Here is a 25,916-nt window from a genome sequence, read left to right as displayed (position 1 = left end):
AACCCAAGCATTACCACCCACAAGATGCTTCTTCTGCCACACTCAACTTACTCCAAAACATACTTGGGAAGACTAATATACAGGGGTCAAAACGGACTAGTGAAGAGAGGCAAATTAGAAAAACTGGCTATTTTAGCAGGGGAGAGGCACAAAGCAAAAGCAGACAGGTCTGAAGCACGTTTAGCTATCAAGTCACTGTGTCTTATCTCAACAGGACTGAATAATTCGTCTGCACTTCAGAAAGCCTCCATTCTTACCCTCAGCAATGAATATAGTGATATAGTCACATCAGTCACAACAGAAACACCACACAAGAGACTGGCTCGAAATTCCCCCAGTAACCATACCAACAAATAAACCAAAGAAACCTGTTTGGCAGAGGGATCTGGTTCTCTCTTTTTGGTCATATGTACTAACTTAAGAACCAGCTGCATTGTAGTAAAATGACCAAGCCCAAGATAGTCACAAAAAAAATAAAGGATGTATTTTTTCTCCAAAGATGCAAACCGTAACTACCGTGAGACATTCGGATCGAGTTCAGTGTCCAGAAAAACTCTTCTGCCATATAAAAAAAAGATACTGCAATTGCTTTACTGCTCAAACTGCTCAACTCTTCTCACCAAGTTTTGTCAGTAACTTGCTTTTAACTACAACGTACAATTTCTCTTCACCACCCTCATCTTATCTAAAGCTCTTCTTTTGTTCTGGAGAGTTTTGTCGCGTGCTCCTCTATAAATTTGCTCAGATGCTCTAAATCTCTGTCCCCGCCTTCAAATTTAATAGGGTTGTTCTTCTTGTCCCTTGGAGCAAAGTAGATGGTGGGGAAGCCCTCCACTTTGTAGTGGTCACTGGTCACGTCGTTGGCAGTAGCATCCATCTTGGCTATCACCAGGTTTTTCTCATTCCTGTATTTTTTGCCTAGCTCCGTATACACCGGTTCTAGTTTCTTGCAGTGTCCACACCATGGGGCATAGAACTCTATGAGAACATCATTCTTTGGATCCATGACTATGGTCTCAAAAGTTTTACCCACTACCACTTTCACGGGCCCTTTGTTATTTTTTGGCACTGGCTGAGACTTCACAATAGGCTTCAGTTTTCCTAGGAAGAAGCAAAACACACCACTGTTAGGATATGGCAAGAGCGGCCCTTAACCATCTCCCCCAGGAAAACACAGCAGCAGATCCTCCCACCAGAGAAAATCACCACACCAGTAAATGAACTTACCCCTGCACAGATAGGCTACTTTGCTGGTGACCTTTTAGCACAACAATTTGCTTCACAGTTCCCTGGAACCTTTCTCCCTTTGTTTTTTCTATGGCTGTCCATCCCCAATGTATTTATTAGATAGCAATGTATTACGCTAGTCCCAGATATGAATGCTCAGCTCTCACTTCAAACTGCCAGAGCATTTCAGGCTTGCCAAACACCCAGTTTTTGTATACAGCTAGGTGCCACAGCATTGTCCAAGCAACAAAGTTAATGAACTGAGATAAAGCCCAAAAGACAAGATACATCTAAAAGCTTCAAGCCATGGAGCACTGCAAGGTTGCACATACAACTATCGCAGCCATTGCCTCAGGAAAAGCTCTTGGGAGGGGAAACAAAGCAAATGCTTCAGAGAACCCTGTTTTAGAGACTGTACCTTTTTTGAATGCCAGCACAAACTGACGGAGCACGTCAGAGTCAAACTCCTCTGGCTCCATGGCATATTTCTTGCCACCTTCATCCAGAATGGCAACATTGACATCCTCTCCACTCTCAAGCAAGCCCAGATCTTTTATTTCAGAAGAATAATCTTCCTCATCAGAAACAGCGAACACGTATTCAGGGAAGTCCTTGGCCACTTCCAGGACTTTGCTTCTCCAGTATTGGGTAGCTGGATAAAAAGCAGACCACCACAGGATTAATATTGGCTAGTTACTCACTCGGTGCCTGTCTCCTGCCAGTCTGAGCCAACTCACCAACACGATAGTCAAAGCTGAAGTCTACAGAGTAATAGACGAGGACCAGAGGACGTTTAGCGTATCTTTTGGCATCGTTGGAAGGCTTGCGGTGACCAACCAGTGGCAAAGCATGTTTCAGCACGTGCTCTTTAATCTCTGATCCATCTGTAGAGTCCTGTTTAAACAAATCGGGGGGGGGGAATGCTCAGACAAAAGGCATTTGAAAGCAGCATTTCTGTTACACACTACTGAAAACTAGTACTGACACATGCATGGATGAGAACAATGCTGTTGTCACACCCTTCAGCTTTAAGGGCAGTTCAGTATTCTACCCTCAAACTGATGTTATAATGGTAAATTATCACTTGAACATATAGCTTTGTGAAATTAACTCAGAGGTTCTCAAACAAAGCAATACAGTTTCAGGGAACAAACAGGTTGCCTCAAGTATCTAGTAGGGTACTTCCAACAGGAAGATGCCAACTGCTTATATGGATGTAAAGGAAGAGAACCCTCATCCAATGTGCAAGCTTTCTAGCTTTGGGTCAGTAACTCACTTTAAGATCCAAAACGTGCATCTTGGGCTCGTGCTTGGACTGAAATTTTTCCGGCTGCATGACAACCAGCTTTCCTGGAGATACCTTCAGTAGTTTTGCAATCTCATTGCTGAAGGTGTGATGGAACTTGTAATCTTCTCTTAAACCATTAGCTGGAAAATTAAGGCAGGGGAGAAGGAAAAGTCATCAAAAAGTGAACTGAGCCTCCAACTGAAATCATGAGGCTGCACTGCAAGGAAACTCTTCCCATTCTGAATGGGATGCAGAACAACCCGGAGAACAGCTCTCAAGCAGAGGTGAGAAGCATGTGAGAATACGTACAATCCAGTAACACTACGTGAAGGCTGTTCAACAACCCATCTACTTCGGTTACTCTACATTATCAAAAACCTTGAACAGCTTCCAAAACATATACAGTCAAACAGCTATGTGGTTATCAGCCTCCTACCTCGTGGCTACCCCACAAAATCACAGAGTAGAGCTGGAAAGGAATGCACAAGGTCGTCTGGTCAATCTATTTGCTTTGGGGCAGCCTGGGAAACACTTCTCTATCTTGTCACGCTGGAGCAACCAAATCAGCTCCTAATGCAACTCTAAGTGACACCAGCCTCAGAAGCAGGCATATCCAGGGGGAGAAGAACTGCCCACACTGTTCCCAAGGCTCTAACAGAAGCCAAGCGTGGCTGTGAGTACTTTGATCATGCAAGATACGGGGATCAATTAAAGGGACTGGGCACTTCAAGTACTTAATATTTGCTCTCACACAGAAGACGTTAACAGGACTGTCAATTTGTCAGGTCAAAAGGGTTTTCAAGAGCAAACATTGACAGGAATGACCTAGCCAAAGGGGATGATGGCTCTATCTCCAGGCCTCCTGATACTTTAGTTATAGCCTCCTAATCTAGCAGGAGCTTTTTTCTTGAGTACAAGTGGAAGATTATCCTTCAGTTTCCTTCCTCTTATTCCTCTCCAACCTCTTTCACTGAATTAAGTGAAGAAATAAAGAACCTCTCCATGCCCAAAGTCCTGGGCAGAGTCTCAACAAAACATACATTTCATTGATATTGTGAAGCCTTCTTTACCTGCTTCCTGGTAGAGCTGGTAGGCTTTGTCATTCTCTCCACTGAAGACACCGATGATTATGACATCATCCCCATCCCGCAGAAACTCCTGCACCTGCTTGGTGGCCTGGATCTGTTTCGATGGAGGCCCAGACTGTTCAATCATGTAGTCAACAATACCTGTAAGACAAACCCAAAAAGGTGCTTAGAACATATATTGCACTGAGAGGTTCAAACATTCCCTCTATGATGCTGTTTAAATACCGCACTTCCCATGGACACTGTTCCTCCTGCAGTCTCCCACAATAACTTAAAAACCAAATCAGCAAGACCTCAGTCCAAGACTGTACTCTCTTTCGGGTTGGCTGCAGAAGAGGTGACCAAGCACGAGTTCCACAGATATCAGCTGATTTTTCAAGTAACCCTCCTTTCTGAAATTGCAGACCCATCACTGTTTCCTGACCCTGTTTTGAGCCAAGGTTCCACTTGGATAGTTTTAAATATTCTTTTTTATTAAAACTCAATATTGAACACTTTGCCAGCTCTTATGGTGCATCCCAGTGCAGTTAAAGGCTGCCCATTTACTCACACTGGCACTACCTCACCACGGTATTTATTTTGTATCAAAAGCAGCGTATAGCACACCACCATAAGATGTTACAAAGACTAGAGACAAATGTATACTGCTGGCCAACGTAACTACAGTAACAGAGCTTCTCAGGTTTCTCCAAGCATGATCTTAAGTAGGTCCCATAGATCCATCAACACCACCTGTGGTCAAGCCCTCAGCAAATGAGCAAGAGCAGCAGTGGCAGTACCGTATTTTTCCCGCGGGCCGCTGTACTCGTAGGGTTTGCCTTTGCGGAAGATCTTCAGAGTTGGGTAGCCTGTAACATCAAACTTCTTTGCGAGCTCAGTTTCAGCAGTGGCGTCGACTTTAGCCAGGGGAATAGGAGGTGTGCGCTTGCTGAGCTCCTGGGCGGCCTTCTCGTACTCTGGAGCGAGCCTTTTGCAGTGTCCACACCTAGGGAAGGAGAGGGGAGGGCAGTTCTCACAACCCAGGAGAGGTACTGCTAGGTACCTTCTACTTCTGAAGTGGAAGGGTTACGTCTTCCAGAACTGAGAAAGTAGAAACGGGGTTGTTCAATCTAAAGAGGACACTTTGGTCCAGGAAGCCTTGTCTCTCCATCCTGAAGCTAGCCTCTACGTCTGGCCCCACATGACTATAGGTAGGTTTGCTTTCAGAGGCCATTTTTCAAATAAGAACCATTGCCCTTTAGTTTTCAGTATCTCTCAACATGATCCAAAATCAGTAAGCAAGGAAAACCTTCAGTGAAGCTTTGGAGACCACCTCTGGCTGAGACACAGATCCAGTCTAGTCTTTAAGCGATTTAAAATGAGATGCAAGGTCCAGATTAGAACTAAGATACACAAGAGTTACACAGACCTGCATGAGGCAAGCCTCTTCAAAAGGGGCACAACAACAGAAAACAGGTTCACCTAGTGTGTTCAGGCCAGCTGTGTTAGGCCAGTACAGGTGACTGCCTTTTTGCTTACCATGGAGCATAGAACTCCACCAGGATTATGTCAGCATTATTCACAACGTCATCAAAATTATCCTGGGTCAACACCAGTGTAGCTTCTGGTGGAGGGGTCCAGTTGGGGTCAGAAATCTCCTTGACTTTGGCCACAATTGCTGAAACACAGTTCAACAGCCCAATAAGTAAGTTTGTATTATCATATCAGCAATATCTCAAATGCAAGGGTTGTTATCAAGAATTTCAAATCAGAACAGCAAGCATGGTGTTGGACCAAAGCTTACACGAGAACCTTTCCTTAATCTATGCTTTATTTCATCATTGCTATTGCCAAAGAGGTCTTCTCTTCACCCCATAGGCACTCTTACTTATGCAGAGCATAGATCTGTACTTTGCAGCACCATAGCACATAAATTACATCTCAAAACACACAGAAAAGTTAGGTTTCTCTCCCCTTTGACTGGACATATTTGTTAAGCAAAACCCAAGTGTTTTTACATACAGTCAATATATAGATCAGCTGTTTCTTATCAGCTGATCCTTTAGCAATCACAAGACTATCTCCTAGTCAAGTCATGTTTCTAGAAACCTTCCATCAGTAGCAGCACTGCCCACTGCCTGCAAAATTGTCCTCTGGCATGCAGCCAGTGGAGACCAAATTTCAGCCCTCATAATATTATTCAGCTAAAAAGTAACTTGAAGTCCTTCAAAATAGTCACGTTAAGAAGCAAGACCATATACTGCCTGGGTTTCTCACAGGGAACTGCCAGGGACTGGCACTTACCATCTTCTGTGCGAGAACCATCGTAGTCCACAGGTTGCCCTTTCTTCAGGATTTTGATGGTTGGGTAGCCACTGACGTCAAAACGACTCGCTAGGGAAGTGGCTGCAGTAGCATCCACTTTGGCAACTGGAATAGGAGGGTCGTTTTCCTTCAGAGTTTTGGCTATCTTTTCATACTCTGGAGCAAACTGCTTGCAGTGCCCACACCTAGCAGAGGAAGACACAAGCAGATACATAAGAGCACAACAGACTCACGGGGGGATGTTGCCACTCTGTGTTTCCAGGACGCCTTCTGACAGATGTTCACAGCACCTTCCCAAACGTGCTCATCTGGCTGCATTTTTAGATCAAGGACAGACATATGCCACACAGGTTCTACAACCACCACTGTAAAACCATGTCATTGTTGCTTTTACAACAAAATTGCAAACCTTGTACTGTATTCCTCCTTCCTCCCTGTTTTCCTGACCCAATACAGTCTTACTCAGACTTGAGCTTCTCCCTAATTAGGTTCACCTTCTCTACCAAGCACCCTATATTGGACTAGAGAGAAATGAACCAGTTGTTAAACTAGCCAAAGGACATTCCACACCCCCACGGTAACACAGGATACCAGCATAAGAAAAGTGCAATCTGGCTTGACAAGCTGTACACAAAACCAGGAAAATTAAGGAAAAAAGAGGGGAGGCATTGTGTAGCAGACAGTCTGTGCTCCTTATCCTCCCAGCTGGCAAGAGGGGGAATAGAAAAAAGCAGAGAGGCCTTTAGTCTGCAAAGAACACGTATATTTCTGTTCGGACAAACCCAGCTTTATGCTGTTTTCATGTAGGCAAACTAGAGCTGCAGAAACAGTACTTGCAGCCAAGCAGAAACGAGCTTCTCTCTAACAGGAGCGGCACCAGTTAAAACATAACTCCACCTCAAGCAAAATCATATTCCTCCCCATTCAAACACTAGAAAAAAGACAAATGTGTAAGTCTCATTTATACTATTAAACCACAAAGGAAAAGAGGTTCTGGCTGCAACGTTGCTGCAGCAACTCGACTGCACAATTATCTCATTCTTGCATCTTTAAAATTGTAACCCAAGATCACTTTTTGGGAGCATCCCCTGTCAGAGAAGCCCCTGACAGCTACCTCATCCTGCACCTAAGGAGATGCCACAGACTGTGAACTCACCACGGTGCATAGAACTCCAGCAGCACAGTGTCCTTATCTGCAGTGAAAGTGTCAAAGTTTGCATCATTCAAGACCAACACACCATTTTCTTCTTTAACTTCTGAATCATCATCATCGTCATCATCGTCGTCTTCATCATCATCACCATCACCATCACCATCATCATCAACTTCTTTTGTAACAGATTCTGGAAAAATAAAAATACAACCTGGATTAGACTGTGTGATGTTTAACACTGAAGTAACAGTATCAGGTTAAAGATGGACCCTGTGACTAAGAAAAGTATCAACAGAGGTTAGTTGCTCAATCCCACCTCAATGCATTTTGCTTTCAGTTACAGCAATGTTTCAGGTCTGCAATCCATTGAAGAGGCTTTCCACTCACAGAGTGCTCTGCTATGGATCAGCACCAGGCTGCAGAGTGAGTGTAGACTCATAGAAGTGACTGTGGCAAGAGTCCTGCGAAAAGCCTCTCCCATGCACAGTACTCTTCTAAAATAAGTGGAGTTTCTTAAATATTAATTTCTCATATTCCTTGAATCGGTTCTGTTTTTTAAGCTGCTGTCATTCATGGCAAGCAGACATTCCTCAATGGCCTTGAAGGAATTTCAGTCACAGAACAAGTAAAGAAAACACCTCATCCCACATGAAACCTGCAAAGCAATGAAGCTAAGGTCCTTCCAAGCACAGAGTCTCAGGATTGGAACACAAAAAGATGAAAAAGATTTCTTGTTCAAAACTATTATCTATTCAACTCTTGCCTAAACTGACAGGAGCTAGTGCAGCAGGACAGCAAATCATGTACACTTCAGTTACTTATTCAAGACAAGAATTCTGAAAATACTCCGATTTCACTTGGAATTTGAAAGTTAAGGATGACAAATATGCAGTATCAAGGTATGAAAGTGAAAAAAACCAAACCCTGCAATTCTCAAACCAATAGCAGACCATAAGAGCAAGCTCACCACAGGCAAAACAATGCCTAATGGCATATTAATTGCAATGGCTAATTTCCTGTTGGAGGCTTTAAAAAAATAAGCCTAACAATATGTGCTCCTGGAGAAAGTGTGTTACCTTTCATTAGAACTTTAGACACCATCAAAATGGTGGAGCTTCTGATAAGGGGAAAAATCACAGGAGATCACGTATCACTCAACAGTAGTCACTTGGATTAAGTTTCTTCAACAACTACAACCGTTTCATCTGATTAGGAAGCAGCTAAAAGCACTATTTTCAAGTGGACAATGCCTCCTGTGTTGCTGCCTCTAAAGCACTTGCAGCTAAAGGGCTGAACTAAACATCCTTGAAGTGAATTTACAGCAGTCACGTACCTGCAGCACTGCCCTGGTGTAAAAAAAAAAGGCTGTTTTTCAGGTGTTTTCAGCAGTCAAAATGTCTGCTGACATGCATGCCCAGCAGTTTTGAGGGCTATGGTTCACTACAGGGCTGCCATGATTGATCTGTGCCTGAATTCTCAGTGAGTTGTGCAAAGCTCATTGCTTTTCCAAGCAAATCACTTAACTTTTCCCTGACACCAAGGAATCTGAGCAAAACCAGCCAGTTCTGCTCATGCATCTCAAATGCATCATCCAGCTGCAACTCTCACTCCTGCTTACTACACTGACTACCTGCCCCCAGCAGAGACCAAGCTGAGAACAAAGCATTACCTACAAAACCAGCCTGCACAAGTGGAAAAAGTTACTGCAGGATCTCACATCCATCCCTGAAATCACTTCCTATCTTTCCCTGCACATCCCTGTTCAGCCTGACAATGTAAGCCTTCCTTGAGCATGACAGGGCATTAGGGGCATTATATCAGCCTGCAGAAAAGAAGGCTCAGGAGAGGCCTTATCACTGTCTATAACTACCTGAAAGGAAGCTGTAGCCAGGCAGGCGTTGGTCTGTTCTCCCCAGTAACAAACAATAGAACAAAAGGAAATGGCCTCAAGTTGCACCTCGGGAGGTTCAGGCTGGATCTGAGGAGGAATTCCTTTCCTGCAAGGTTTGTGAGGCATTGGAATGGGCTGCCCTGGGAGGTGCTGGAGTCACTGTCCCTGGAGGGGCTTCAGATATGGGTGGACGCTGCAATGGTCTAGTGGTTGATAAGGCTGGGACAAAGGATCACACCGGTAAGATACCTGACAAACAAGTTTCAGTGCCTTTTCACTGAGCCAGAATTCACAGGCCAGGAGGTCATCCTGCCTCTCTGAATGCTCTCCAACAGTTAACATACAGCAGTGTTAATGTTGGAAACATGACTGATGCAGGACTTCTCCAATCCACGTGAAAAAGGTGCTTAAAACAAAAAAAGAGGCATCTTCAAATGCCTCCCTCCTATGTACAGGTGCTAAACTTGTACTGAGCAGCTTTGTTAGGGATGATTTTGGAAGAGAATTTCCAAGAGGAATTTCATGCCTCGGTGAACTCCAAAGAAAACGGGCAGAAAGATCAAGAAAGCAGCCACACATGGCTTTCCTTCTGGTGGGAAACAATCCGTTTCGAACGCACAGAGCCCTCGGAGCTAAAGGGTAAGGACAAAAGCGCTACGTCTAATAGCGACATCGCAACTTTACCAGTGATTTACGAGTGGCCTACTGCCAGCATGGCTAACTACTGGCTTTTAATGCTGCGTTTAGAAGCGAGGCAGAGCAGCCGCGCAGCGGAGAAACTTCGGGCGGGGGGGGTGGGGGGCGCAGTCAGCGACCTGCTCGGCCCAGAGGCCTGTGGGGAGCTGCCGACCCCCAGGGGCCCGGCCTCCCCCGCGCAGCTCCCGGCGCCGCGGCCACACACTCGCCCTCACCTCCGTCACCGTCACCGTCGTCGTCCTCGTCGGCCGCCGCGCCTCGCGCCAGGACGGCGACCTGGGCCAGCCCCAGTAGGAACAGTAGCACCCACAGCCCGCTCAGCCTCATCCCGCCGCCGCTCCTCAGGCGCCACAGCCCGCTCCGCTCCGGGCCCGCTGCCGCTCCTCAGGCCGCCCCGCTCCGCGCCCGCCGCCGCCCTTCAGCCCTCTCCGCTCCGCTCCGCTCCGGGCCCGCCGCCCCTCAGCCCGCTCCGCTCCGGGCCCGCCGCCGCCCCTCAGCTCGCTCCGCTCCGGGCCCGCCGCCGCCCTTCAGCCCGCTCCGTTCCGCTCCGGGCCCGCCGCCGCCCCTCAGCCCGCTCCGCTCCGGGCCCGCCGCCGCCCCTCAGCCCGCTCCGCTCCGCTCCGAGCCCGCCGCCGCCCCTCAGCCGCCACAGGCCGCTCCGCTCCGGGCCCGCCGCCGCTCCCTGATTGGCTGCCGCCGTGCGACGCGAGCGGCTCAGCCACCAATCGCCTGGCGCGCCCCTCTGAGGCGACTCGGCGAGCGAGGTCCGGCCGCGCGTTACCGGCGCTCGAGGCCCCCCAGCAGCAACCGAGCGCGACGCCGGGACACGGAGCGCGACGCCGGGCCGCGGCGGAGGGGGCTGCGCGCCGCCTGCCCTGTGTAAAACCCGGCGGCCGCCCTGAGCTGCCGCTCCCCCATTGGCTGCCAGGGGGCCACCAATCGCCGGCTGCCACGCGCTTCAGGCGCAGCCGCCCTGAGAGCACAGGGGCGGGGCGAGGCGGGAGGGAGGCGGGGCTCCCGCCCCCGCCCCCAAGGGCGAGAGGCCACATCGCCCTTCGGGATTGGTCAGATGCCGGAGAGGGGCGGGGAAGGGGCGTGTCCAATGGGTGACGACAGCCTATGAGAGCGCGCCGCGTACGGAGGAGGCGTGGCCCCGGGTTTCGGCGGGAAGACGGGGGCGGGTATCACGGCGCGTGCGTGGGGGCGTGTCCAGGGGCTGAGGCGGGAAGCGGCGCCGGGCCTCTGGGCGCTGCCTTCAGGCGCGGGCCGGGGGCTGAGGGGAGCGCCGCGTCCCACCCGCCGCCTCCCGCCCGCCATGGGCACGGCACCCTCTGCCGCTTACCTGCGGCGGCTGGCGGTGGCGTCGGGCTCAGGGCGATGAGGCGCAGCCGATCCGTCGGTAACGCCGCCGTTAGCGACCGTAAGTGAAGGTGTGAGGAGGCCGTGCGCAGGGCCCAGCCTGGTCGCTGCCGCCTCTCCGAAAGCGTTCTGTGTTGAGCTTTTCGTACTTAGGAGATGGTGTGGGGAAATTCGGGACGTTTGGCAAGCTTATAAGGGAGCGATGATTTTCCGAGTCATTGTGTTTTCGAAGCGTGTCGGTCAACAAACCCACAACAAACACCCCACAGCCTCCGTGGGTCGGCTCTCCCCCTTTGCCCTTCCCATCACAGCTACGACACCTTTAGCGATAGTTGAGTTTCTCTCTTGTGCTTTACTAATAGTGGCTGTAGAGAGATCTGTCAGCATCATTTCTAGCAGTGGTTGTTAACCTAACCACGAACAAGCCAATACTAAAAACTTGTTGTCTTCTGCTCAAACTGCTGCTGAGGCTGTGTACTTGGACAAAACCCTGCTATTTGTAGGTCTGTGAAACAATTCTTTTAACAAAGCGTTGAGGTCTGTCAGTATAAAGCACTGTGAAACTCGGTGGGTGGTATTCATACTCTGAAAAGGCAGCAGTAGCTTGTGAGAAGCAAATTCCTTTTAAGACCTTGAAGTGCAAGCTGTGAAAACCACACTTTTGGGGGGCTGAGAACACATTATGTGGCTCTGAAAGACTATTGATGTGTGTCCAGGTTGACATTTATCAGTGGTCTGTAGCAAATTGTTTGGGAAAACGCATTAAGTGGTGGACTGTGGAAGTACCTCTTTGTACCAAATTGTCCATTTCTCCTTCAGAAGTTAGCCTAAGAGCTACTCATCTTCTGTACCTCCTTCTGTGATCTCTGTGGCATACTGTCATTGATCTTAGAAGAGTCATATTCAGCAGTAAATGTCAAAGAAGATACAGCCAGTGTTTTCTAACAAAAATCAAGACAAATACAAGACTAAAATCCAGGCCTTGTCTACTTCTCTCATCTTTGCTGTGTAGCATCATAATCAGAGAAGCCACGTCTGAGGAGAGGAAAAGAAAGTATTATTTCTTTCACGTGTTTTTGCTCTGGGAGGATGATGTTTGTCAACTTTGCTGTAGTATTTATTATAGTTCTGCCAAGTCTCTTATCACACCTGAGAAAACAGATTGACAAGCTTTTGCTTTTATTAATTGTCCAGTAGTTCAGTTGGTTATTTAATGTTAGAAACAACGTCTCTGATGATTAACAAAGACAAGATTTGAATGGTTGCACTTGTAAAGAGGTGAAACACTTTTGCATACATCTGGACATTCTAGTTTTGAAATTATTACAAAAAATGCCCCTTTCCATTGTGTGTTATGCAAATTCAGGGAGGCGAGAGTTCTTTAAACAAATAAAATGGTTACCTGTCTGCTGGCAGAGGAGACAGTGGCTACAAGAGGATCAGCTTCTGTACACACAGGTTTCCAGGTCACCCCAGTTAAATGTAAATGTGGGGTCACGGAGGAACAGAGAAGGGAAGAGTGATTCATGTGAAATCCAGTTTGAGGGGTCAGAGTAAAATACATTGTGTGTGTCAAAGGTTGTTCTTGTTCTTGCTCTGAGTGGTCTAACTCCCATGAGTGTTTTCTTCCTTCAGCTGCAGTGTCATTTGCCTATGCAAAGCTTTCACACAGGGGTTCCATGTAGCTGGCCACAGTCCTAGGTCTGCCAGGGAAGTCAGTGTTATGTGACAGCATCCACGGTGCAAGGCAAGCTTGAAAAGATTTTTCAAAAACACCCAAGACTTTGTTCTTTGTGAGCTCCAAGAAATGCCTCCCTCTCTAAGCCACCAAGTTCTAATTGGCAACTCCTCTGTTGAAGTGCACTTACTATTCAAGGGGTTTGTTGAGAAGAGTCAGTTAAGGGTGTTTTTTTTAAAGCCTTGCAAAAGGATCTTGAAAGTCAGTTCTCCAATGTTAGAGAAAGAGCTCCTGTCAACTTTGTTGTACCCTTCAGAGCACACCTTGCAAGTGGGAAGCTGTTGAAATCATTCTTCAAGATCATGACTTGATTTTGAAGCTTCAGCTTTCTACAAAACCAGGTGACATAACTAACAGGTTTTGAGATATCATAGAATCATAGACTGGTAAGGGTTGGAAGGAACCTCTACAGATCTAGTCCTACCCCCCTGCAGAAGCAGGTCCCACATAGATCAGGTCACACAGGAACGTGTCCAGGTGGGTTTGGAACCTCTAAGGAAGGAGCCTCCACACTCTCCCTGGGCAGCCTGGGCCACGGCTCCCTCACTGAAACACTGAAATAGTTTTTCCTTCTGTTTAAATGGAACTTTTTGTGTCCCAGCTTCTTTCAATTATATGTTGGTTTTGATAACATTTCAGCAGTTTTAGTTCACTAAGATGCTTGGTGAGCTCGCAAGAAAAAAGGCATAGACATTTGGAGCCCCATCCCACCTCTCCTAGATGAGCAACAGGCAATTTAAATTCCTCAGAAATCTAATAAACTAAGATCTAAATCCCTCAGGAATTAAATCCCTCAGAAATCTAATAAACTCTTTCCTAAGAAGTCCTCCTAAGACATTTTTTACAGCTCAACCATCAATCTTCTGCACACAATAACCGTTTTTTGGATGCAGTATTCAACCCTGGGAAAAAAAGCAACAAAACTGTGATGAGCACACCCCAGGTTACCATTTTTTATAGGAGTAACAGATTTCATGACCATTTCAAAACATTTGCTAACTTTTAAAGGTTCACCCTGAAAGAATTCCTGCTTAAAAATGTAATGCACTGCTTGGGCTTTGTTCCATTTATGCTTTAATAGCACAATAAAGCTGTATCACAGAACTTCTTTTCTCTTCCACAGTGCCAAAACCACCATATTTCACCTGAAATGAACTTGAAATGTGTTTCTTCTTACTTGCAGTTTTTCTTTGCCTGTTTGTTTGGAAAGAGAGATGTGAAAATGCTTAGCAACTTTGTTTTCATTTACCTGTCATGTTATCCTCTGACACCTCCTAACAAATTAATTGTAGTAGTTGTATTGGTCTTAGAAGAGCTTCTAGCTTCTGCGGTCTTATAGAGACTACAAACATGAGGCTGTTCCTGTAGCCGTTTTTATGAGGAAGTTTTCTGGCACTGAATGTGTGTATTTTTAAAACACAGTAGTGTCAGCACTTTGAGATTCACCAGAAGACTGGGCAAATTGAAGCAATGGGAAATGATATCATGTCTGTTGAAACTATTCCCTGTATCTGGCAAGTTCTTGTACACACACCAGACTGTTAGTCTGTTGCACAAAAGGGATATTAAATTTCTTTCCAGCCATTGAGATTCTAAAGCTCGTACTTCAGTATCCATCTACAAATTCGTGTTTACACAGTCCCTTGTTTCATTTACTGTCACTATATTCTGTGACAAGTATGCAGCAAAAGAGATGTTTTGAATGTTAGCTGCGCTCCTGTTCAGCTGCTGAAGATTTCCCAGAAGTTCTCTGTACAGGTGTTTAGTTTTGATCTGAGTCGTGTCCAAGATTCCCAGAGAAATCCCCTTCCAGCAGCAATCCCAGCAGCTCACTCAGGTTGGGTTAAGGTGGAATACAGGCTTGTTTTCAGTGAGAACACCACCTCTGACACAGGGGGAAGCTGCATGTGTAAAAGCTTCCCCTTACTCTCTGAGGATTGTGCTTAGCAGAGCTTCTGGCCTGGGCTCAGGAAATACATACAGTAGCTGATGATATTGTTAAAGCCTCATTGCCCTGGTTTGTTGTCTGGACCCCTGTAGCCAAGGGCAAAAAACTCTGCAATGGAAGTTTCTTGGCAAGGCCTATCAGAACATCCAACTGGCAGGCAACAAGTGCAGAAGTGATGACTTCAGTGGTAGTGTAGGTATAGTAGGAAACAGACTTTTACCTTTAGTGATGGAACTACTTCAAGGTCAAGAACACTTTGAAAGGTTGTGTGTGCACAGAAGGGAGATTCTTGGCATAGTGTTTATGTACTGACACGGGTGGGATTTGGAGCAACAACATGAATGCTGAGAGTCCCCCTTTGTAAGATGGTATTTGCATCTGTGAGCCCAAGAATGTAAAGAATTAGTCTAGGAAAGCAAAGGCCAATCTAATAGTTCATTATCCGTATGGGAAAAGAAAACTACAAGGGTAGGCAAAGGCAAACTGTTTTAAGAGTTGCATATGCTCTTCTTCCTTTTCCCCACAAGTCACTGACCAGGAGTGAATCCACTGTGGGTGTACAAGCTATTTACAGCATGCCTGAGAATCCTCTGCCTGCCATTGCTAACTGTGACATCAGGGGCTGAAGTGCAAGTTTAAAGACTCTAAAAATGTGACCATTAGCTCTATATGACTTGGTTTTTATTCTCTCCTTAAGTTGATATGGATTGTGACATTCCTGCAGGAGTATTTCATAACCTCAGCCAAGACCACCTGGCATATAAGCCTGAGCATTTGGGCTGAATCCTCTGTCCATGTATGTGAATACAATGCCAGAACTTCTGTCCTTTTGCAGGGTCCACAGGCTTGGAGTAACCAGAGGCTACAACAAACGCACCTAATTTGCTTATCACTTATCACTGCTTTGCCACCTCGTTTCTTAAAGACTCTGAAAAATCACAGTAGCAGTGTGAAAGGCCATCCATTATAGCAAATGTAGAAAGCTTTCATAGTTCTGTTTACAGTAAACATCTCCCTGCTTACACCACGAATTTGCCACATCAAAAAGGTACTGATTTCTTTCTCTGAGTTGCTGTCTTAGTTAATTTGACAGAGAGCACCATCTGAGGTTTCTGCTAAGAGAGCAACACTCACTTTTGGTAATTATTACTATGTCTTTTCCAGAAGTCTTCATTGCTCCAGTCCTGAGAACGAGCTAAGCTCCACCATGAGGTTGCGGACCTTTCACTTCTCTCCAGGAATATCATGCCTGTCCAGTGACTCGAGTGAACAAAGGTAAGAGCAAATGATGATGTATTTGTTTGTTTTGAGGGAAAGGGTTATATAGGGTGGTATCATAGTGTGAGATTCAGTTTTGATGAAAGTGTGCTCCGACATTAACAGGCCAAAGGCAGTTTTGGTGTGTAGAACTCAGTGTGCTTGTGTTACATAAAATCACCACTAGATGGTACTTTTCAACAGGCTGTAGTTGACTTAAAACCGCTGCGCCTTCTAGAGCTGCCTTCAGGTACGAGGAGAGGCTGCCAGAGGGTTGTGCTTGTTTATAAAGGACTTTTCTTTCTTCAGTCGTAATTTCATCAATAGTGGCCTCCGGGGAGAGTGAAGAGAATGTTAATCCAGAATTTGCAAATGGTCTGCATGCTGAGTTTTAAACCTGGAGCATTTTGCAGGAAAAGACTCAGGCTTTCCGTGTTTCTTTTATGGTGTGAATAGTGTTTTAGATGCCTTCCTCTTTGCTTTGGGTTTGTGAAGAGGCTGTCAAAGCCTGGTGCTCTGAACCACAGGGATGGATATGCTGTGGCTATTACATGAGTCTCAGCCTGAGTCATGACTCGAGCTAGCAAGGTTCAGCTCAGACAGGAGCTTTTTCTTGCCAGCTAGCCAGTGAAGCTTCTTGGACAAAGAAAATGGATGTGTTGTATTCATTTTTGAAGGATGTTGTATTTATTTAAAGGATGGTAAGAGCAATTTCTAGCAGCTGTAGCAATTTCTTTCCTGCAACAAATTGTAGGGGTCTCAAACCTTTCTCAACACTGCTGTCCTTGCAAGCTGACACTGATAGGTGCACTACTCTGCTGTTTTTCCCAAAACCATTCCATCTCTGTATGTGTTGTTTGTATATCAAGCAGTGAGAAAATACTTGAAGTTTCATAACTTTTCAGCAGTTGGTTTTCTCCTGTACTCGTGGAGTCTCCTTCTTTGGAGACATTCCAAACCCACCTGGATGGGAATCTAGGAATCTAGGAATGATCCCATCAGGTGGTCCTACTCTGGCAGCTGGGTTGGACTAGATGATCTTTGGAGGTCCCTTCCAGCCCTTAAGATTCTATGATTCATTGCTATTAAAGCAATGAAAACTGTAAGTCTCAGCTATTTATGAGATTGACTCATAAAGCTGGTTTAAATTCAAATATCCATTTCCAGTGATTTATTTGAATCTTACTCTTTTGAGAAGAGCACTAGGCCTTGACATTTCTTTCTTTTTCACTTACAAACCTCAACATCTAATCACTTGCAGGATTCACTTTAGTAAAACTCAAATCTGCTCTTTTGGAGAAGCTTATGATTTGTGGCTTAGGTTCTTCACAAGAGCCATTTGTTGTTCTTGCATGTAAATATTGCATTGTTTCCAGACACTCCTACAGGGAGACCTGTTCAGTAGGTGTGCAGAAATAAACTATTGCATAGCATCTATTACTTAGCACCTTCCTCTGTGGCTGACAGTGCTTTACAAAAGTAATGAATAGTTTCTTTATTTCCACGTCAAAATGCAGAAAGGTTAAGGATCTGTATTAGAAAACTGAGATTTGCCAACTTGACATGGCTGAAATCACAATTACTACTACTTGGAAAGGGCATAAGGTCCTGGCATAGATTTAGTCTTGAAAGGACTGGAAGTACTAATTAGGCTGCAGCCAAAAGGGTTGTGTCTTGTCTCTCCGCTGCTTCTTAAGCAAAGGGAACTCTATGGCATGAACAAGAACGTATCTTCCCTCCTACAGAGCAGGCAGCACTTGCATCAGGTTCATTTCTGACACCAAGTGGGCCTTAGGAGGAAAAAGGTTGCTTCTTATGACTGAAAGAAAATGGAGCAGCTGCAAGTAGTGCTGCCAGAAAGTACTGTACCTTCAAAGCTATTCACACTGCTGTGTCTGATTCTGGAGATGGAAATTTCACTGAAAAACAGTATGGATCTTTTTACCATTCTATCTTCAGAAAACAACTGCAGTTGTCTCTGTAGTCAAAGACGTTCTTGTTCCATGCTCTTGTGTCTTCAGACACTTAACTTTTGTTTCCAGTGCTTTGTTCCCCCTTGCTGTCCTGCTAAGTGTTTCATTCCTGTCTTCAATGCTTTGATCATTTGCAGCACAGTTTCTTCTATAATTCTAAGACACATCAAACTGTTATAACAATTATGCCAGTGATTTAAATTTGCCTTTCTCCTCCACTGACATAAGTGTCTTAGAGAGTAGCTTAAATACACCACACTTGTAAAGAAATACCTGTAGAAGTGACCCACACTCTGTTTCTCTCCTCCAAAATTGCTATGAAAATGGTATGAACAAAATGCCACCTTTCACTGGTTTCATTTAAAATGCAATTCTTTTTCAGGGCTATTGAAAAAACCCAAACATGAATAAGTCAAATAAATGTAAATGATAACTCCCTCCTGTATTTGTGCTTTCATATGGTGAAGAGCAGGAGTTCCAGAATGTTTATTTTTACAGAAGAGCAGGAAATGGTAGGTATGTCCTCACTCTGCTTTGTGCTACAGAAACAAGTAAAAGTTGTTGCAGTGACTAAGTGGTATTTGTTTGTTTTTCAAGTAATGTGAAACACATTTTTCATTATTATGTTCCTCTCATGTGGCTGGAACTCTCTTGTAAAAACAAAGACATTTATGAAATTACTTCTGTTTGTCCTGTGCTGGATTTTTGTGAAACAGCCATAACATATAAGCAGTCAGCACTGTAGTGTTACATTGGTAGCATCCAGTTTGTTAACATAGAAATTGCAAAGCACACACCAGTTATTATTGGTTGCCTGTGGAAAAAAAATGCCTTTCCTAAATATAGATGCAATTAAGAAATTGTCCTCAACTTGAAAAAATAATAACACAGCACATGTATTCTGCATCCTAAATAAAAGCTAAATAGCACTTGATTAAAAATGTAATACAGTACCATGGAAATGATCGTTTGAGATTAATATAGATTTACTTAATGAGATGGTGTTCAGGGTCCTGAGGGAAGGGAGGAGAGTAAAGAGCTCACAACCCTGGATTTCAGGAGAGCAGACTTTGGCCCATTCATGTATCTGCTTGGGAGAGTCCTGTGGGATAAGGCTATGGGGAAGATGAGGGGCCTGAGAAAGCTGGTTAATATCCAAGAGTGACCTCATCTCAACTCAAGAGAGCTCAGCCCCAGTGAATATGACGTCAGATAAAAATGCCAGGAGGCCTGTGTATAACCAGAGGAGCTCCTGACTGAACCAAAACACAGAAAGGAAGCATAAACAGCGTGGAAACAAGGAAGGGTAACCTGGAAAAAATACAGAAATGTTCTTGATAACCTCTACTCATGGCAATTGGGAGAAGTGGCCAAAGGCTAGGAGTGCTCAGGTCAGCTGCAAGTAGTGGCGGTTTCTGCTTCAGTTTGGCACAAAGTGACCAAACTGTGACTCTTGTGACTGTCACTCTTTAAGTGACTCTTGTGACTGTGTCTCCCGTTGCAGTGCTGTCCCAAAGCACATGATGTGGATTGCACTGGGGAGAAACAAGGCTGGGAGATGTGATGGGGATGCATACCTCGGGAGCTCAGGATGCCAGTCAGCACTTGATCTGTAGGATCAGGCTAGCACTAAGTGAAACTCCTGGGGTGAGTGTAGTGTGGAATCCAAGACTTTGTCCCCAGCTGTTTCAGCCCTTGGGCCATGCTGCTTGGTAATGCAGTCTTAGTTTTTGGAGTGGGTACACGAACAGCTCAGCCCACAAAAGTGATATGAGGGGTTGATAATGTCTGCTGGGAGAGGAGAAGCAATAAGCCAGGTCTGTTCGTAGACAGTATGGGCCTGTTTACATGGGAGATTTGGACTAAACTTTAACTGTTAAACTTTAGGATTTCTAAGCAAAGGAATAATCTGCTTTCTTCAGGTGTTTGGAGGACTCTGTGTCCATTAGTTGTCAATGACAACATTAGCTTTTAAAATTCACTTGTTTTCACTTGACTGGCTCTGAATGTTGGTGGGCTGCTCCATGCAGGACAGCACGGGAGACAATGAACACAACAACGAAGAACATAGTTCATACTTTTCCCGTTGCTATGCTTTCTTGTCCTTTGTACCTTCAACTCTCTTCTGGTCTGGATTTAAGATATTAAAAATAGTGATCTTATTGCATTTTAAAGTATGTGTTTATTGTTTTTGTCAAGCCCCCGAGTCAGGGCAGGCAGAAAAATCTGCCTGTAAACGCACTTAGATACCCTAAATATCAGAAACAAAAATGAGAGGAGAAATACATGAAAGAATGCAAAATTAGTTTCAGAGAACTATCAGATATCGGAAGGTTTATTTTCTCCTTTTACTGGGAATTGCTCTTGTTATTATATTCACTTTTTCCATCATGAGGTAATTTTGTTAGTGGTGAGAACTAGTTGCTAGTGTCTGATTCCACCTTTTAGTGTCTGCATGGAGATGGCAGTGAAGGCTGTTTCTATGGGGTGTTAGGCTTTCCAGTGTCAGAAACCCTTTCCTCCCTGGTGTCAGCACAGGTCAAATGTTGGTAGCTTGAGTTGCTCAAATGCCAGTGAAAATAAGAGACATCTTAGAAGTGTGCTTCCTGGGTATACTGCATCCTACCCAACTGTCCCATGTGTTGATGGGGTGGTTGGTTAGTGGTAGTTTTGGAACCAGCACACCTGATCTGTCTGCTTTAAAGTAGAAGATAGACAATGTTTATTTGTAATGCAGTTTAAGAAGGAAACATGTTGCAGGTGATAAGATTAGGGGCTGGAATTGTTTTTGAAAGAGAGACACAAGGGTAATAATTTGTTGTCATTACCTGTGTGCTTGTTTGGGATCCTTCAGTGCCTCCCTTCACCTGGGCTCTGGCCTGACTGAAACATCAGAGGGCAGCTCCGGCAGGCTGCTGTGATGTGCTCCCTCAGCCTTTTATCACAAGGGAGATGCTCCACTCCCTTCATCATCTCTGTGGCCCTGTGCTGAACTCTCCAGCAGCTCCCTGTCCTTCTGGAACTGAGGGGCCCAGAACTGGACACGGTATTCCAGATGTGGTCTCATTGTGACCTTAGAGATATGTCTGTATGTGTACTGAGTTCAGTTATCCTTGCATTTAGGCTGTTCATACTTTAAATAATTGATTTTTCTTGTGGGGGTTTCTGTGTGGGATGAGGAGAGAGACAACCATTGTTTAATGAGTGTGGTCCACAGGGTGTTTATTTTCATCTCACGTTCTCAACTTGCTCTGGCCAAGTGTGAGGTGAAAGTCACAGGAGAGGTCATGCATATGCCTGCTTGGCCTTGAAACATATCAGTGCCAATGGGGACTGTGTGTCAATGAGAGGGCTCTCAGCAGCCAGTGGCATGGCTGAAAGCTGAATCATAGAATGGTAGGGGTTGGAAAGGACCTTTAGAGATCATCTAGTCCAACCTCCCTGCAGATGCAGGTTCACCTAGATCAGGTCTGGACTTGTGAGCTGCTGCTCTGCCTCTGTTCTTCTGTACACAAGAATAACTCCAGACACACTGTCTGAAATAAAAATATCACTGAGACATTTACTGTTGGTATTTTAAATATCTGTTTCTGGTGTGAGCAGTCACTGCATAGATGTGTAAGGTCATGCTACCTAAGTGTAAGCCTCAGGCTAGTCAGAGGTATAACTGACTATACCAAAGGGCCAAGTATGCTTTTAATTAGGAGCATATTAGGCTAATCATTAAGAATTGTGTAATTGAATAAATCCCATCAGTTTGCCAGCCTTATTCTGAGCTCACTCTGCACATTCAATTAATGCTAAAACCTGAACTAGAAACTGCTAATGACTTCTGTGGCTTACAATTAAGAGTGCATGGGTAGAGGTTTTAAAGCATTTTTCCTGCTGAGGTAGCACAAATGACCCTGGGCATTTCAGTGCTATATGCAAATGAACAAAGGAGCTCAGTGCACTGTTTGATTTACATGCCACCGTTTTCCATCTGAAGTTGGAGACGTCTGAAAGTATCAAGGTGTTTGTCAGTTAGACCTGTAGCCTGATTTGTTGCTCTAAAATACAACCTTAGGAATATCTAGTTTTATCCATCAAGGATGACTCCAATGAGTTATTGCTTTTGACATGAGGAGTTGGACAAAATTGGGAAGGAACAACCCCACGCACCAGTACAGGCTGGGGGTTGAACTGCTGAAGAGCAGCTCTGCAGAGAGACACCTGAGAGCTACCTGTGTTTTCCCTTGGACATCCCTGTGTCATAATGAAACTCAGTTCTTGCCTCAAGGGGCAAGTCTGAACTCTTCCCAGGTAAGCCAGAAAAGCTGTGCTGCACTTGCTTTCTGCCACCAGAAGGGAACTAAGCATTGTGATGGGCCACAGAGTGGCTACTTTCTTTGTTTTATGCCAAGGTTTACTTTACACATTATCAATGACAAGTATAGAATCTGTTATTAAATATATTCGATATCTATGGTGAGAGTAAAGCAGAGGAGGAAGGAGAGGGGGAAGTTCCTCTTTGTAAAATGCGATGGTAAAGCTGTTTGAATCACATCCTACATCTAGTGATTAGTATTGTCAGCACGTTGCTTTCTGGTTAGAATCATGGAAAGATGTTGGGGTGTTTTGTTATCTGTTTCTTCATAATAAGAGAACAAATCTTCCTCATTTAGATCAAAGGGGCAAAGCTGCACTCAGGTGTTTCTCCTTGCAAACCTTCAGTGAGTTACTGAAGTGCTGCTGCCCTTTCCTTCCTGTAGGGAAAGCCTAGCAATCCCTCTGTTAAGGCTTGTCTCTTTCTTCTGCCTGATGGGTTTATTTAGTTGGTTCTTAATGATATTGATGGTGTGAGCTGGGGCCCAGCTCTGTAACAGTGATGCAGCTCTTCAGTCAGGCTCTGTTGTAACTCACGTTTTCAGAGCCATCAGAGAAAGGACCTTCCATCAAGAGGAAAAGGGCTTTTGCCACGTTGCCCTGGAACACCTTTTCTGTACTGTGCTTGGGTGCAACAAACATTCATTTGGTGTATGTATTTGTAGTGGTAACAGTCTCTGCTTTTTAAGCCTTTCCCTAGAGTTTAATAGGAACTATTTCTAGTTCCATTGAGCCACATGTTTCATTGTGCACGTCTCTCACCATAGCACCAATGCAGCTGTGACGCTCGGGGCTTGGGTCAGACGGCCAGAGTTGTGTAAGTGTAGCCGAGGGCTCCAGGATTGATGCTGGCAGCTGATGGGAAGCTCTAGCTCAGACAACTTTTTGGTAGTTCAGATACCAGACAAGCACATTCCTTAGAACATGTTTCCTACAGGGACAGAAAATCTCTTGGTTCCCAAATGAAAGACAAAAACCAGAAAGAAAATGCATTGTTTGATTTTTAACAGAAGGAGGCAGGGGGAGAGGCAGGCTGTAAGATGGCCATACTGAGTCAAAAACTCAGTGGCCACTGGCCATGCACTGGTGATGTTTCTGCACTAAAAGTAGAGATTCCTCTGGGAACCACGGTCTGGCATTCAGGACAGGCTGAGAAGGAAGGCTTTTTGTATCTTCACTCGTAAATGATTTGCAAGGCTCGTTGTGTGACCTTCTGGTTAGTTTATCTGCCAGCCAAGTGGATGTAAGACTAAACTGTAGGAGTATAATATTAATTTGAAGTTCAGTTGTTAGATTGATTTAAAGTCTTTTGAAGGAGCTGGAATCTACATGTAAATGAGCCACTACAAAATGCAGGATTTCGTCTCTGTCTTTATAGGCCTGTTTTCCTCCTTCTTTTTCTGCTTTTTTTTCCCAGGGAATTGTAGCCCTGACTGCAACAGGAATTTCCAGGGCAGAAAAAGTAAACGTGCTTTATCCATGCCTCAATTTAATTCACCTTTTATTCTTCTCTAAACATATTCTTTTCAGACCTGAAATTCCATCGGATTCTTAGATCTCGAGCTTTCTGGTCATCTGTGAATGTGCTATCAGATGTAGGGACCCCTGTACCCCAGGGTATAGGCTTCAGCAACTGAATCCCTGCAGTTTGGTTTTCTGGTGCTTTACAGACTGATTACTTCATTGCTTTCTAGCATTCTTTCAGAGTTTGAAACAGATCTGATAAAAATGGGGTCCCTTTCTGGTTTAGCCACTGAGTGGTACTGAATGCTTCTGGCATTCATCACCTTGACAGCTCCTCTTTGCTTAGTGTAATTAAGTATCAGTTGGGCCTCCAGGCTCCTCACGGGGAATGATGATATTTGTTTTCTGTGATATGATTATTTCTCTTTCTGTCACGCAGTCTGAGTGAATTTCCTGTTTCTTAAATCTCTCTCTAATTCTGTTTGGTTTGTTTCTATTACATTTGCTAATAGGTTATGTTTGCTTCTCAGCTTTCTGAACTATTTCAAACTCTTCCCTGATCCCTGGGGTTTTTTAGAGTCATGGTTGTTTCCTCTCATTCCCTCCCTGCCCTAATTCCTACCTTCACTATCCTCTTTTCAGTTCTCTCCCCTGCATACTTTTCTCAGCCACCTGTACAGTTACACCAGCACAAAGCCTGTGAACATCAGTGAAACAGACGAATGTGCTGAACGAACCTGGCTGTCAGCAGGTGAAGGCAGCAGACGGCACGTGGAGTGACCCATTCATGAACAGAAGTGGTTGTGCTTCTTTGCACCTTGTGAGCTGCACAGTCTCATTGCTCAGAATATTTCAAATCAGTGACTAGAACCCCAGAATCCCCCGAGGTGCTTATTCCAAAACGGTTCTGCTTTTCCTGACTTCACTAGTTTTCATCTTTTTTTCATTTAGTTGGTTATCATTGGACTAACCTTGGCTGAGTCAGTTTTGACAATGAGTCAGGTTTACACTGAGTCTCTTGGCTCTGTTACACTGATGTATAAACCACATTTAATAGCTTTCCCTTGCTTTTCTCCTTCTAATCCCTCTTCTACAGGTTGCACGGCTTGATGTTTTTCCTTAATCTAAGCAGAGCGTTTCTTCAAGCTCTGAACCTGCTGACTTTCAGCTTCAGTGTCTTTTATATTCCTCCTGTCAGATTCTTTGTTCAGAGAGTCATCTTGTAGTAAAAACCATACTGTAGCTTGATAGCTCCCTAATTTGTCTTCTTCACACCTGAGTGTTTTTTCTCATTAATGCTATTTATTGAAGTTCTAAATTTGTAAGAACTGCGAGAATCCCCTTCTTTCCCAATGAGCTTAGAAGTATTCTATCTTGACTTTACCCTTCTGCCTCTTGCTACTCAGTTTTTAGAGGTCCATGTGGTCTGGTTTTGTTACCACTGTTAGTCTTTTTTCTGGCCTGTGTTTAAAGCTCTGTCAATTGGGGTGGATTTGATGGGTTCTCCTCCACTGCAGATTTCATCCTGTCTCTAATACCTTTATGTGCATGGTTCTGAAGAAGAACACCATTTACTTAGTAGTCCTGCCAATGTCCGTGGAGGAGACTGGATTGCAGGGTATAGTAAGTGATCATCCAATTAAACTGACAGTTCCCACAGTGAGAATAAAAAACCAGAACTGTGGGGGGAACCTGTCACCCCGTGTCATGTTGCCGCTTCCCGTGTCACAGATGTCACAGTGTCTGGGGGTATAAAAGGGAGCAGCTCTCATCCCGCTGCCAGGGCGGCCTGGGGGCAGTCATAGACAGCCCTCGAGGGGCTGGGGGTTCCTTGGCCCAGAGGGAGACTGGAGGAGGCTGCTGGAGGCTCTTTGCTGCCATCCAGCTCCTGGCAGAGCCACGCTCTGCAGAGCCGTGGCCAGAGCGAGGGAATGTGTTCTCGAGGAGCACTGCAGAGCTCAGTGTCCTCGTGTCCTGTGGAGCCATCTGCTCACAGATGAACCCTTAAATGAACTGATGTGGCCCCAGCACAGCCTGACTGCTACGTGAGGTTTTTAAGTATGTCAGTTGCATCTGGCTGAGCTGTTAAAGGTGCACGCAGAGGCTGTCCTGAGGCCTGGCCACTTCCTCTGCTGGGATGTCTTTCTCTTAGGGTAATTCAAGAT

The 25,916-nt window shown here is 45.1% G+C and overlaps 1 protein-coding gene across 1 annotated transcript; it reads right to left on the bottom strand.

Moving 5' to 3' along the window:
* Positions 1–459: 459 nt before the first annotated feature.
* On the bottom strand, positions 460–10,563 carry PDIA4 (protein disulfide isomerase family A member 4). Its single transcript, XM_061996795.1, has 10 exons — positions 9,863–10,563; positions 7,064–7,250; positions 5,887–6,092; positions 5,122–5,260; positions 4,383–4,588; positions 3,586–3,744; positions 2,504–2,655; positions 1,965–2,121; positions 1,646–1,879; positions 460–1,101 (listed from the first exon to the last, which is right to left on the bottom strand). The coding sequence occupies exons 1-10, from the start codon at positions 9,972–9,974 to the stop codon at positions 686–688; spliced, it is 1,968 nt and encodes a 655-aa protein (XP_061852779.1). The 5' UTR covers positions 9,975–10,563; the 3' UTR covers positions 460–685.
* Positions 10,564–25,916: the final 15,353 nt, after the last annotated feature.

Source organism: Colius striatus, chromosome 5 (assembly GCF_028858725.1).
Source record: "Colius striatus isolate bColStr4 chromosome 5, bColStr4.1.hap1, whole genome shotgun sequence".
Classification (NCBI taxonomy): domain Eukaryota; kingdom Metazoa; phylum Chordata; class Aves; order Coliiformes; family Coliidae; genus Colius; species Colius striatus.
The sequence above is the reverse complement of the archived record's forward strand: the minus strand, read 5'-3'. Positions and strand labels throughout refer to the sequence as shown.